This window comes from Tinamus guttatus, unplaced genomic scaffold (genome assembly GCF_059628265.1).
Source record: "Tinamus guttatus ecotype Peru unplaced genomic scaffold, ASM5962826v1 Tinamus_guttatus_pri_ptg000083l, whole genome shotgun sequence".
In the NCBI taxonomy this organism is placed as follows: Eukaryota; Metazoa; Chordata; class Aves; order Tinamiformes; family Tinamidae; genus Tinamus; species Tinamus guttatus.
This window is the reverse complement of record NW_028288617.1, coordinates 750,380-763,917: the sequence shown is the minus strand read 5'-3', so window position 1 is coordinate 763,917 and position 13,538 is coordinate 750,380. Positions and strand designations below refer to the sequence as shown.

General features: G+C 39.6%; 1 protein-coding gene across 4 annotated transcripts in view; it reads left to right on the top strand.

Annotated features, from left to right (window-relative positions):
- The window catches only part of GLRA2 (glycine receptor alpha 2), a 120,977-nt gene extending 110,927 nt beyond the window's left edge, over nucleotides 1-10,050 (top strand). For all 4 annotated transcript variants that reach the window (XM_088520210.1, XM_010215785.2, XM_010215783.2 and 1 more), the window contains one exon: nucleotides 8,615-10,050. In XM_088520210.1, the coding sequence (XP_088376336.1) occupies nucleotides 8,615-8,893 (279 nt within the window). In that variant the 3' untranslated portion in view covers nucleotides 8,894-10,050. The remainder of the gene's footprint in view (nucleotides 1-8,614) is intronic.
- Nucleotides 10,051-13,538: the final 3,488 nt, after the last annotated feature.

Below are 13,538 nucleotides of genomic sequence, written 5' to 3'. Positions count from 1 at the left end.
GGGTCCCCTCACCGGCTCTTCTCAACTGCTTCTTCAGCTCCTGGCACACATGGAGCAGGGACTACCAGTGCTCAGCAGTGGGTACGGATGCCACTGACTATAGCGTGTCCTTTCAGAGTTTGCAAAGATTGGATTTCTGGAGAGGCTCTGCCTTACTGGAACAGACTGCATTACCGTTTGGCCCCCAGTGGACTTAGCCCCAAAACTGAGGGAGTTGAACGAATTGAAATCTGAACTGACTCTGAAAAAATTGCCAGGGATGCTTTCTTTCAGATGGTAGTCTACACAAATCAGACCTTGGGTGTCATTTCTGGGCTGTATACACACACATACACTTTTTTGTTGTTTTTGTTTGCTTTTATTTTGACTCTTCAACAAACGAGATGATACTCTAAGCAGTCAAAGTCAGGGCACATGTTCTGACAAAGTAATCTGATTATAGGTGAGGCAGGAGGCAGACACCTCCAGTGAAAATAAAAGGCACAATAAAAACATCTCCCCCCAAATATTTAAAATCGCTTGGAGGAAAGTACAAGAGAACCTCTGGGAAAAATCCCGAGGAAGCTGCTCCTTGAGTGTCTCCATCAGTGGCCAGGGTCTGCAAGCCCAGGGGTCTCACATGCTGCTGCAAGAAAGCAAGGCTAGTTTCGCAGAAGACTGCTGCACACCCTGGGCACAGCGAGCCCTTGTCTTGGGACAAGATTTTCTGGGCCATGTTGACCCTGTCGACAGCAGCAGGCAGCAAATTTCAGGGCAGGAGAGTGCTGAAGTCTGAGACTAGGCTTAAGCACTGCAAACAGGGTGGGTCTGCTTATGGTATAGCGTGATCTGTAATGAGGCAGCTGTTCTGCAGAGAGCAAGAGGAAGGTTCATTCTAGGTAAGTTTCGATAGGTATTTTCACTTTTGGAGCATGTTAGCAAGTATAATCTTGCTATAATTATTTTGTTTTTACTTAGTATGCAGGCAGGTAAAGCATCCTGTCTGTTTTAACTGCATGAGCTGATGCTGCACTAACCTCACGGAGGCTCATGCTGTTCACTTAATCAGAACGGAAAGAAGCCTCAGCAAAGTTCGCTCCTCAAAGCAGAGCCATGTCAGCTCTGCACTGCTTTGTTCTCTACCTTTCTGTCCCAAACTCTTCATGTTTTTCCCTACCTACTGTGCTCTCCTATCCTCCTTCATATGCTTTGATGTTCCCATTAATTATTATCTCACACACTAATTAAAATGTCAGAATAATCACATGTTTAAATACCAGCCTTGCAGTTTACTCAGAATTACATGCAGACAGGGTGAGGAGAAATTAGTTGCCCTGAATCCATCAGACTTCTGGTCAAAGCAGATTATCCTTCAATTCTAAATCATTAGCATGCATTTGTCTGATGTAAAACAGACTGATATGCATTTACCATCAATAAACTGACCAGTCACTCCTTTCATCAGAAAGACACTGACAGAACTGCTTATCTGAGACAAGTCAAGTCTCCAAACTTAATATCCAGACAAATGATGCCTGTACAAGGACACTCACACACCACTGAACCCGGACATTTTCAAGTATTGCTTTCATTTAAAACAGAGGGAAACCAAGACACAATATTGTTGTGTCAGAAATAAATCTGCCCTTATTTAGGACTTAGAATTCTCTATCATAATATCTATTATACTTTGCAAAATAACAGTTCATCTGGGTACTTTTCCCTCTCCCAAAATTAAAATATTAATTATATATTATATATAAAACATGAGATTGAATGAGAAATTTATAATAACTGACTTTACAAAATCTGAAGGGTAGAAGTCTTGTTTTACTAAAGAAATGGAAAATCATCCCTCTTGTAACAATGATCATCATTACTCACTGTATAATCTCTATTATTAAGGTAATTATTGAAAGATTTCCATTCAATTCAGTTCCAAGATATCTCAGGCCAGGAAAATATTTTTGCACCACAACATGTTTAAATAATGTTATTCTTTCAGTTGGATAATGTTCAGTTCTGGATAGGGGAGGGCGAAGCGCATTAACTACTGCTTCATTATTGTATTAACAACAGTTCACTTGCTGTTCTTACAGAACGAGTAAGTGAATCATTTATGCTTCAAAGGTTTTTCTCCTATTTATTGGAGATGAGAGCTATTATTAAACAGAACTCACAAAAGCAAGCCTAAATTTGTCCACTGGAAATCCTTACTGAAGACATCCATGACCAAATTATCTTTTGATAATTAAAATCATTATGATATTTATAACATAAGGCTCATCTTAGATAGATTTTACAAAGCATGAGTGTCCAAACAAGCCTCACCGAGCAGGAAAATTGCTGTTAAGAGATGTGATAAAGGGATGGACATTACTGTAATACACAGTGTGATATCCCTAAGTGAGCAGGATTGCACAGGAGGGTCAGTCAGGAACTGCTTAAGAATTCCATGAAATACTCTGGTGGATATCTAGGAAGGACAGTATTTAGGCCAAATTCAGGGGCCAGTCTGAGTTATAGTTTTAGCATAACTGAGATGACGAAGCGACAGATTTACATCACCTTCTGTCCTTCTGAAGCCTGGACTAAGTGAGGAGATTGAATGGCATCTGTTGGAGAAAAATGAGCTCCAGCACTCCCCAGACTCAACCAAATTAGGGAAATCTGTCAGTAATCTCCTCCTTACCAAATATCACCCAGGTCTTGCTCTTTCTCTATATTTTCTGCTCTCTAAGGAACTCGTACACATAGGTATGCTGTGTTAAAGTCATCTCTTTCTGCATTGGCAGGACTTATCCTCAAAGCAGTGTGAGGAGAAAAAAGAAAAAAAAAAAAGACTCTAAAGTTACCAAAAACTGAACTAAGTTTTCACTTTCAATACTTGCAAATTAACTTATTCTTCATGAATTTCTGCCATTTTGCTATTTTCTTCATCTGAACATCCTTTTGCAATAATTTACACAGTTAAATGAAAAATAAATTCCTTCAAAAAAAAAAAAGACTAACCATAGCTTGTTTGTTTCCTCCATTTAATATTAACTTTAACTAGGATTTTGTGATCTCTGTGATATGCTCATTCAAATGCTCATTAGCTTTTCAAAGCTGATGAAGACATCTCAGTTACTCTGTCTCCTCTAATGCAAAAGAAATTGTTGGTCATCTTTGTTGCTCCCCTTTGTACCTTTTCTAATTGTATTTTTTCTAATGTTTTTTCTGAGTTTGGGTAACCAGAAATGTGTCCCTTGCATGTAGAAACTGGGCACACTGTGCTTTAAGTGCTTGAAATGTTAGAACTATGTTTTCTGTTTTGCTCCCTGTTGCCTAAATGTTGCTTAGCAGTGGACTAAAGCTTTCAGAATCATCTACACAGTGGTTCCCAGAACTCCCTCCTGAGAAACAACTAAATTACTGCAGTATAATTAGGGTTATCTTTTTCAATGTGCTTTAGCTAGTACCTATCAACACTGGATTTCATCTGCTGCCATTTTTTTTTCTTAAACTTGGTTGCTCAGTGCTTAGAGTTCCTTCTACAAAGCTGGGTTTAGATTCGTCAATTCTGGATACCCTTTTTCAGTTAGGCGTTTAAGGGATGCTCTCACGCTGGAACACCTCTCCCCAGTTCATTTGCAAATATTTCCCCTGTTACTGGTTCAAGAACAGATCTTTAGAAGATCAGCCCCCCCATCTTCCCTAGGATATAAAGCTGATCTCCTCCTCTTAAAGGTTATTACTATTCTTTAACTAGTTAATCTATAAAACAACATTCCCTCTTGTCTCCAGACCATTTTAAGAGTATTCTGTGGGGAACCAAAAGTGAATTGAAAACCCAAGTATGGTACAGCAGCTGAACTAACTTCATTCACATTCACAGTGACTCCTGAGAACTGAAACGATGTGAGCATGACTCTTAGCAAAACCATGCTGCAAATTATGTAATGTACTGAGAAACGGGAGGTGTTTCAAAATCATAAAGATGATTTAGGAATAAAGTCTCCAAAGCTATTTTGGTATCTAATTCATATCGATTTCATTTTTCATTCAAGTCTAAATTTATTGTGATTTTCTAACTTTGTGCTTATGAATGCCAAAAAGGAAAATTTCCCTGATGTTCTTTAATGTATACCTAAAATTAATCATCTCCTCTGTCCTTGAAATTTAATTAAACCAGATAGTCTTTTAAATCGTTTGCCCACCATATGTTAGGTAAGAAGTAGCAAAATTAAATGAATAAATCACATCAGAGAGTAAATTAAATACAGTAGTTGAAGCCAGCCTTTCTCTCATTTTCCATGTTGTTAAGAGTGAGTCAATGCTGACAAAAAAAAAACACTTTAAAAAAAGTGATCTGGACAGAATTCATGGTATGGAAAGCTGTGCATGCAAGAAGAGGAAAGGGCTAGGTTACCTATATCTTTTCCCCCGTTTCTTGTTGCAGTAGTATGAAGTTGATAGTATTAGTTACATTCTAGACCTGATGGGGTAGAAACAAAAGGTTTACAAAGATGGAAGATGAAGAAAGAAAGCCAGGATACCATTACAAGAATATGAAATCCTCAATTTACCACTTGATGATTAAATAAAATTAATACTCAGGAAAAAAATCACTTCTTCATTGACAAAAATTCTTTAAAGTCAATGTTCTGTATGGCAACAGAAGATAATATATATAACTATTTTATAAATTAGGTAGTGTTGAAAATATTTCTATAGAATTTGCCCTACACGCAGGAAATACATTCAATTTTCAAATGTTGATTCTTCTAAAATACTCACGAGTGTGACCATCTGAGGGAAAAACAGCAAAATATTTTCCTATTACTGTATCTTTCTTTTCCATTTCTTATGCTAATTTGTGATGCTTTCACCATATCTTCATCAAGACTAGGCTGAGTTATGGCTATATAGCTATATATGGCTATATATATATGCAAGGCTAACTTCATACCGCTTTAGAAGATTAAAGTCATTCACTAAAGTCATTCATTAAAGTCAGTGATTGCTGAACAGGACAGCAAGCCCATGCTTCTATTTGGCCTTCAATTTTTGTTTTAAAATCTGTAAAGTCATAAATAGCCCATGATTTAAGAAAGTGAATATACTGAACATGATCTTGACAATAATGAGTGACTGCCATTATGACAGAAGGTACCCCAAACCAGCAGTTTACTAAGCCACCGTGTTAAAGAAAGGCATAGCTAGTTTGTTATGAGAAAGTGTTTGGGATCATGCTTCGGTGAAGATGCTTCCTTCCCAAGAAGGTACTTGGGATTCTGCATGTCCTATATAGAAAAGTAAATAAAATGTTCTCTGACAAAGAATCTAATTTTGAAATTCTTTCTCCATGACTTTGCCTAAATATGCTTTCTATGCAAAAGAATTTTGGAAGAAAACTTACATTTTTAGAGTATAGATTTGCACTGTGGTTAAGTTGTTTGAGAGGGACTCTCTGACTACGTCCGCATTGCCAAAATAAAGTACATTGAGGACAAGCCCTTGTTCCTAAGGCCAAGAATCGTACTGTGGCTATTAGCCACCATGTTTAGTGATAGCTGCAGTGGAGCAGATGTTATCTTGGAGAAGGCTCATCAGGGAGGGCCACACCATAACGAGCTAACCCACAAGCAGCATGGAGAAGTACTTTCCAGCGCTCGAGTTTACTCCCTGTCTCTCTCTTTTATTTAGGAACAGAGAGGGCTGTGCAGTCTCACAAGAAAGATATTGGCCTAAACAGATGCATGGGTGTCTGCAGGATTTCATTTTGAATTTTTAACAATATTGACCTATTTCGGGAAAGAAAAGCAGCACCTCGAGGTCTTTTAGGTGACGTATGACGAGGCTGGACAGCTCTGACAAGGTCAGGTCTCGCCAGTGAGACCATGGGTGCTGACAGTGCTTAGCGGGGAGACACACGCCAGACCACCAAGTGCCATAAAGCATGCAGCAGGGCCTACAGGAGATTTGCCCTGCTAAAAGACATATGGCTACAAGGACTGGGGGCTTGCTTGCATACATGGGCAGCTAGATAATCACACCAGCTGCAGTCGTTCAGTGGTCCTCTCTAGTGTTAAGTTTTTGTCAGAATAGAATATCAAAATCAGAAACAAGCAGCAAAGCAGAAATAGACTGCCATTCTCTGAATTAATTATTCAGTCTTTTTAAGAAGAGTTTTTTTCTGGTAATCTTAGGAAAAAAGTGAACATTTTTTGGAACTAGCAAACAGCTCCATGTTCTGAAAACAGGTAACAAACTGATTCAAGCATCCACTGGGGAGAAGGAGATTCAAATCTCCTCAGGCAGAGAAGGAAATTGAACACATACTCATCACATTCTAGATGAACACTGCACTTTTTGTGTCTTGGGTAAATTCTGTACCTACTGAAGCCCTAAATAAAAAGCTGGTATGGGGATGGGCACACTTTTCTCTCATTTTTTTTGAGAAAGAAATGGCACAGCAAGCTGACCGTTAGGGAAAATAGAGGCCTGAAAATCCTGTTGAGAAACTAGTGGATACTTGAAGCTAAAGGTCAGGTACTTAAGACCTGAAAGAATGAGATTTAAAGACCCCTATCCTTAATCTTAGATGGCCTCCTGCTTGAGTTACAACAATGTAAGCTCAGAAATAGGTCTGTAGCACTGAAAATGAATTGCTCTGCCCTACACAACAAAGCTGTGACCCAGCAGGACGTGGACATCTGGATTCTCCAAGTCCTGGGTTGAGCTCAGTATGTTTTATTTCCTCCCATAGATCACTCTCAAGTAACAAATTACATTTTTAAAAAATGAATAAGTACATATGGTAACACAGCTGCTGAAAATCTGTTACCCTTTTTAATCACCTTTCTTTTTGTGGGTTTGCATTTTAGCTTTCAAATTCAGTAACAGAAAATTTGGTAAAAAAGGCAGCTTCTTGCATTGTTAGAGGACATTGCAATGCTATGAAGAAATGCAAAAGAAGCCTGCTATCCAGAACATAGGTCTCAGTGGGTTCATTTTTAAAACAATTTATATATTTATATTCACTTTGACCAGCAGAATTTCAGAATTTTCACAGAAAAAATGAAAACCGCAAATAAATAAAATTGAAAAAAAAAAGAGCAATATGTTTCTTTCTCTTAATGATGGTGAGTTTTTGAGATGAAAGGGATATAAAACCTGGATAACTACTCAAACAGGCTTTCAGTAGTGCAGTTATGCACCTGCTCATGGGTACACCACGGAATAGTCTTCATGGGGAAGTGATAGAGGCTTAAGAACTCTATTTATTGCCTATCCTCCTTTCATGCACATTCAACACCATCTCAGAATGACCATTTCTTATCTGGTAACCTTGGGTCATTCTATTACTTATTCACATTTGTATGTCAGCTCCAAGGAGCCAGGTGATATACCCAATTCCAATGTTAGAGCCAAAGGGAGAGAGAAAAATGCAATTATTGAAAGAGGTGCTCCTGAGAGAGCAGTGATTTACATCCTGAATTAATGTAAATTATCCTCTTTCCCTCCCTTCTGCCAATCCCTGGGGTCAGCAAATGCAGACTTTTTAATATTTTGCCTCTTTAATGTGTTTTTTTTTCTTGCAGTCTCTGATTCTGTTAGGATCAGAAGACTGTGGGGTAGTGAGAGATGTGAAGGAGTATTTCCCATGAGTGAGTGGGCTCCTTGTCAGCCCAAGGAGAGGTCATTTAAAGGCAACACTGAAATATTTGTCAGTCGAAGAGAGACTCTTTAACTAGGGCAAAATTTTGGACCTAATGTTTCATCCCCTGTGGAACAAAAAAGAATGGAGTTGCTTGTTTGCTGGTTCTGCATCCTTCATGGAAGGCTGCGAGTAACTATAACTTGTACATTATTGTGCTATCAAACAAGAGAAGTCTCTAGGAGAATTTACCAGGACAGTCGTAAACACTTTGTCACGCAGTTATCGCGATGATAAAGTTCAGCGGTAGTTTACTCATCTTTCCAAAAACAATTTCCCCCCTCAAGCAAGAGAGGGAGAGCAGATTGTTGCAAGACAGTACTATACGAACTCCCCTTATTGCACCTAGCTCTTGCTAACAAGTACTCAAGTGCTTTCAAGCAGTGCTCCTCAGAGCTCTCCTGTGAGTGAGGAGAGGTGATCTATCCATCTTTCGCAGCTCAGTCACCGATGGGCAGGGGCCATGGCTGTGCGAAGCGTTTGATAAATATGTGATTGGAGTCCAGGGTCTCGGGGCATTCCAGTCAGCTTGGCCAGAGCAGACTCTGCAGCCAGCATGACAAAATTTCCTTTCCAAAGGAAGCAGGACGAAAGTGATGAGGTGAATTGTGCACAGTCAGGTCTCTTCCCTATGGGGTTGGGATACAGCCTGCTTAAGGCTCAGATCCACAAACATTACTACTCACCTAATTTCCACGCATTTTCGTGGGACTTTTAATTTCCTCAAGGTGTAGCTCGGTTTAGCATTGAATTTCTATTATTGCTGCCACTGTGGTTGCAATGACATAGCCAATCTTTGAGGCATGGGTTTTGTATCACAGCTTTATTAGCTGATTTGCTAAGTGCTTTGGAGATGTAGATCCCAACTCTTCAAGTAGAAAGTGTGCTCTATAGACAGGTAATTGTGTCTTATTTGTCCTTTTTATCCTCCAGGAAGACGAAGTTGCTCGTGACAGCCGATTCAATTTCAGTGGCTATGGAATGGGTCACTGTCTCCAAGTCAAAGATGGCACAGCCGTCAAGGCCACTCCACCCAACCCACCCATGGCACCACCAAAGGATTCAGAGTCCATCAAAAAGAAGTTTGTTGACCGTGCAAAAAGGATTGATACAATATCCCGTGCTGCATTCCCACTCGCCTTCCTCATTTTCAACATCTTTTACTGGATTACATACAAAATTATAAGGCATGAGGACATTCACAAGAAATAGGCAAGTCTTATTTGCCAGGACTTTTTAGCCAAAGTGATACACATGTAAATAAACAGTGAAATGTCTTTCTGTCATTTGGACTAAGGGTTTCTTTTCCCCACCCAGAACACTGAAGAAAAAAAAAAAAAAGGAAAAAAAAAGTATAGAAAGAAAAGTGATTGCATGAAACAATATGCCATGAAGCCAGTCAATAAGGGTTCACTATATGTACTTTCAGTGTTGTTCTTCCAGATTCAGCATTGATCACACATCTGTAAATGGGGCCAAATTTTACCCAATTTTATCATCAAAATATTATCTTAAAAAAAATCAGAAAACAAGCTATCCTCCTAAAACATCTACCAAGAGACTATGGTGGCTACAGTACAGTGAGTTATAAGAGGACCAAACTTCTTCAGGATAATGTTGCCTTTCTATTTGAAACAAGTCTACTGAGCTACATTCCATGACCATGTCTGTAGTTAGTGGTTTCACCAAGGAGTCCTTTTGTGGGTTGTAAATTATTTCTACTGACAGGGGAGAGAAAAAAAAGAAAAAAAAAAGATTTATACTTTACTATCTTTGTGAACGTGCATTTTAATATTATCTTGCTTTACTAGAATTGTAATTTTGGGGTTGAAGTTGTGTGTTGTGTGATTTATTTGATAGCTGACACTCCAAAACCAGTGAAACTGCCCGGTTTATTTTTGTTGGAAGACAGTGCACTTACTTAATTCATTTTATTTCTGCTGATTTTACATGCAACTTGAGGTGCCAAACTGTATTTTACCTATTGTGCTACCCTGTACCACAGTACTTAGTAAGAACTTGTTTCCTCAAAGGTGTAGCTCAGTTTAGCATTCAGTTTCTATTACTGCTCTCATTGTAGCTGCAATCAATAGCTCTATAGGTAAACACAACTTGTTTACAGACCTCTAATTTATATCTTTACGCAAAGTGGCTATCATTTTAAATATCATTAACTAACCTAAGACTTTTAAAACTGTACTGTGATTTTCAGAACCTGTTACCTTTTGGTGCCGGATCTGCGTAATTCAAAACCTTGCTACATGTTTTAAAGTAGAAAACTAAAAAAAAAAAGAAAAAAAAAAAGATGGTATTTTTGCTTACACGGAAGAAGACAACCTGTAACATACAATGAATCAAACATTAAAATTTTACACTTGCTGTAAAAGGGTTTATTAAAAAAATTATTTGTTCAATTTCAATAAAGCTAAATGTGCTATTAATGTTTTTTTTTTTCGTTCTTTTCTTCATTTGCAGCAGGGTGGTTTGTTCCATACCCAGCACATCCACTGTTTGGTCAGCAGAAAGAGTGAAAAGCATCCCTCTGCTGATCTGCTTAGCAAGCCAAATTTTACTCTGTGTTCTGCAGCAAAGGGCCTGTTGTAGATCTTAGGATTATGTTGAGCATGCGTCAGAAACGTGGCTAGGATATGATGTGATATGAAGCTCTCCAGAGCTGAGCCAAACCCACACAGCTTGTCTGTAGTTGCACAAGTCAGATTTGCAGCATGAGGGATGGGGCATGAGGGATGCTACCTGCTGCTCCCCAGATCTGGGCCCTGTCACACCTGCTACTCCCTGGCTACAAGCAGTTAGGAGGACATCCTCAGCTTCTCCAGGCTTTCCTACAGCTTTGCTGCTCCTGTGAGCTAAAGAGCAAGCTTAGGTGGCCTATGGTGAGCACCCAATATGATGCCAAAATTGCTTCTCTCTACTGATGACCCAGGGCACTTTGCCCCACATGGACAAAATAGTGCAGAAAAAAAGCAAGTTAGCTTGCATCCCATTAGTCCCCTTCCCTTGAGAGGCCAAAACACACACCCTATAGTTACAAAGGATGGGCTTTTATTTTCCCTCTTAGTGAGATTTGGTACAAGGACCTGCAGCCTGTAGCTACCATGCTGCATTATTCCCTCAGAATCAGGAAAGGAATCTAAAGATAAAGGTTTTTTTTTTTTCCAAAACAATTAGGTAAATCAATGGTAGAAAGACTATTGTGCATTTTTTCTCCCCTTAGCCTCCTTATCTTCATAGTCTCTCCTGTCAGCCACACATGTGGCTGAACTGGAAAGAGCCAGTTTTCTTCCCTCTTTAAGACCATGGATTCAGATGTATCTGATAATCTTAGAAGAACAAAGCTGGAATTAGTGTGACAACTCTGGAAAACCCACCCACATTATTTTGCCCTTCATAGTAAGCTTTTGAGGTAAATTTAGATATTCTAATAGTTGTAATTTTGATAGTGTAGTTGCTTTTAGCCCTTTTTAGCGTGGGGTAGAATCTGATTAATGGATAGGTCAGTTGAAGAAAACCCCAGGGCAATCCTAGTGCCATGCGCTCTAGCAAGAGTTGTCATATCTCCTCAGGAAGTAAAGAGTCTTCACCTGAGCAAAAAGGTCAGAGCTCACTTTTGCTAGCAGTGTTTTAAACTTTAAGATATTACACCAGCATTAATATTAACCCTCATTGCTCAAAGTTCTTGCTAATGAGTGTCAGAGCTCATAGTTCCCCCATATGACTACAGCTCGCTGCAGCAGAGTCACAAAACTATTCTCACCCGTTGGATGTTTGCAGGTTACTTTTTGAGGTGAATCTCATGTTCTTCCAGCATCCATACCACAAACTCATCTACATGCTCTGCACTACTGGATTATTAGCTTTAGCTAAACAGTTTGTAAAATTATATTGTGCTGATTAGGATTGAGGCATTCTAGCAGTAAGCATGAGAAGATTGCTTTGGTGCTGCCTTATATGCAAAATTAGGTCCAATCTTGGGAGTTCTCTGTGCCCAAAACCCCCACAGGACTGTTTCATTTTGTTGACAGTGAGAACTAACAGCAAATTAACTATGAATTTTGAAATTATCTATCTGACTAAGTTTTGGACATAAATGATATATATTAACTGGACAAAGCCACCAGGCATGACAATTAGCAGTGACCACCCAATACAGAGAAGTTCACAGCATCCTTGCTTGTGGCCCTGTAAACCAGCTTGTGCAGAGATGGAAACCAAGCTGCTTTCTTCAAAGGACACAGATGACAATGGTGAGATGTAATCTGGACTGAAAAAGGAAAGCAATGGGGCTTGCATGTGAAAAGCCAAATAACAAAAGTATTGGGATTTACAGGAGATGAAGGACACAACCTCCCTAGATGAATGTTAAGAGGGGTTATCAGGGAAATAGGACACAAAACTCAGTCACCTTGCACTCAGAAATGTGGCGGAAATAAATAGTGAAGCAGTTTCTTTTTAAGTAGTGTAAAAGGGAAAAAAAACAAGGCTTAGAGAATAAGTACCAGACAAATACCATTTATAGAGTAGAAGACACAGAGGATGGAAGGAAAGACATTTTATTCATTTTGAAGAGCTTCTGTATATTTTGGAAAGTCTGCAGGTGGCAATCCTAGCTCATAAGAAGGAAAATGAATCTCTTGAGTATTTAAGCTACTTCCATTTATTGATAAAACAATTATAAGGACTTCAAATTTATCAGGAAGTTAAAAGGCTTTACACTTGAAAGAAGCTGACATCTGGTCAGGTCTTTGGCATCTTGTTGTTACAAACTGGGCCTGAGTGGTTCAGTACCGGAGGAGAAAACTTCAATCATCTCTCACTGGATAATGATAAAGCCAAATCAATAAAATGGCCTTTAAGAAAAATCTTCTTGCAATAGGAGGGAAGTGACAAAAAAGTGCAAAGACAAATTTATGTACTGAAACATAGCTGATAGATGCTGCAATAGGAGGATAAGGGAATTCTGGAGTCTCAGTCATGAATTACCGGCAATTCCTAACACTGACTGGGGTTATTGCTAGGAATATATAATGCCTCTGGGGGTCAGACTTTTTCCAATGCTATAGAGATGAGCAGTAAGGCCCAACTCTACTCCTCCATGGGTGCTGTGACTTTCTCATCCTCCCTCACTTCTTCCCCAGCATGAGCTTTTTTGTCTTTGAATATCTTTAGACTTGTCGTTGACATTGGTGGCACAGGGGTTGCTAACCAAAAATAAGGCAACAACCAAAATTTACGGCCTTTGTATCATAGTTAAAAAAAGGAAAGGCTCTACAGATTGAGAGGGATCACTACACAAGGATCAATACACTATATCTAGTCCACAGCAGTGCAGCCAGGTCATACTGGGACCAGTAACATTCTCAGCCCAGACCAAGAAATTCTATAGTTTCTTGGCGGTGCTAGCAGACATCCTGAGCTCTGCTGCCTGCAGGATACCATGCAAGGTATATCCTGTAGTCACAAAATGCTGGGGGGCAGGGACTAACCATGTGGGAACCTTGCAAAGCAGAAATAGCACTGTACAACTCTCACAGAATCACAGAAGGGTTGAGGTTGGAAGGGACCTCTAGAGATCATCCAGTCCAACCCCCCTGCTCCAGCAGGGACACCCAGAGCACGTGGCACAGGGTGGCATCCAGGCGGGTTTGGAAGATCTCCAGAGAAGGAGACTCCACAGCCTCTCTGCGCAGCCTGTTCCAGGGCGCTCTCACCCTCACAGTAAAGAAGCCCCTCCTCATATGGAGGTGGAAATTCCTCTGTTTCAGTTTATACCCATTGTCCCTTGTCCTGACAACTGGCCACCTTGGAGAAGAGTTTGGCCTCATCCTCCTTACATTCT